The sequence below is a fragment of the Eimeria necatrix genome, genomic scaffold (genome assembly GCF_000499385.1).
Source record: "Eimeria necatrix Houghton genomic scaffold, Enh_scaff3761, whole genome shotgun sequence".
Lineage (NCBI taxonomy): Eukaryota > Apicomplexa > Conoidasida > Eucoccidiorida > Eimeriidae > Eimeria > Eimeria necatrix.
The window spans coordinates 1-1,048 of record NW_013654252.1 but is presented as its reverse complement, the minus strand read 5'-3'; the positions used below and the strand labels follow the sequence as shown (position 1 = coordinate 1,048).

The following is a 1,048-nucleotide window of genomic DNA, read 5'->3' as shown; positions in this document are numbered from 1 at the left end:
TCCCTCCAGTCTTGCGACCCCTCGTAGGTCGCTGTCTAGCTATCCTCTCTAGAGCACTAACCAGCCCCATTGTAGTGTCTGTGCACTACACATGTAGTCTTGTGTGAGCGTCCGCAGTTACTACCTCACCGACCTTCTCCGACGCCACACATGGGCAAGAGAACCGTCTCCTTCATCTGTCGGCTGTAATATTGTACCTTTTACTTTTCATGCATCTTGTTTCTTCGTGTAACAATTTCTTCATATAGTGGACCAGTCAGCAGAGATGTTCCGTGTGCACTTGGCGACTTTCCTCAGCGTTTCGCTGCTGTGGTTAAGCGAGAAGAGCTCACAAGCAGCTGCAGTAACTACCGTAAAGTATACAGCAAAGCTTGGTAAGCCCTTAATCTGGGCTGCTTCGCCGGGTTTCTGCTTGAATTTGACTTTGTTGCGGCCCACAGCTGGGGCCGAGCGTCAGCTCCAACAATTTTGCTTGTGCACTTGAAAACGTGCTTAATCCCGTACGCAAAAGTGTAATGTAAAACATACAGAAAAGAATGGGGGTCTTCGGAGTCATTGGTTGCAGGTAGCTCTGTCGAGTGTCTTGACGAAGTCAACAACGCCCGTGAGGCAGCTGGATTAGCCAACTTCATTAAGGCAACAGACCCCGGAGACCAAATATCTGATCCTGGATCTGAGGAACTTACTAATGGCGACTGGAAAGATCTTTGTGAATATTTGGTACCTGTAAGTCGCTGAGCATTATGTGAACTTGTTTGCATTAGCTTCATCGCGTGTATTCGCGCTGTTTTTCATTTCTTGCTTCCTTTTCTCAGACGCAACCCGAAGCATATAATTCCCAAGCGGCTGCACAGCCTTTCAAAGATGGAACGTATGCTTTCAAGGCCCTTACTGCCGCTCAACCAAACTGCACCGAAACTGTCGATTACTGGAAGGCAGCCTACAAAAGCTTCACTGGACTGCCACCGTCAAAGACGGAAGCTGGAAAATTGTACGACAATCAAGACAACGTTTCCTTTGTAGCCCTGTACAACGGAAGTAGATTACG

General features: G+C 48.0%; 1 protein-coding gene across 1 annotated transcript; it reads left to right on the top strand.

Annotated features, from left to right (window-relative positions):
* Nucleotides 1-265: 265 nt before the first annotated feature.
* Nucleotides 266-991, top strand: ENH_00048920 (SAG family member; the record flags this gene model as incomplete). Its single annotated transcript, XM_013581173.1, has 3 exons — nucleotides 266-374; nucleotides 566-726; nucleotides 816-991. Coding segments are annotated over 3 exons (446 nt in total), but the record flags the coding sequence as incomplete, so codon positions are not given.
* Nucleotides 992-1,048: the final 57 nt, after the last annotated feature.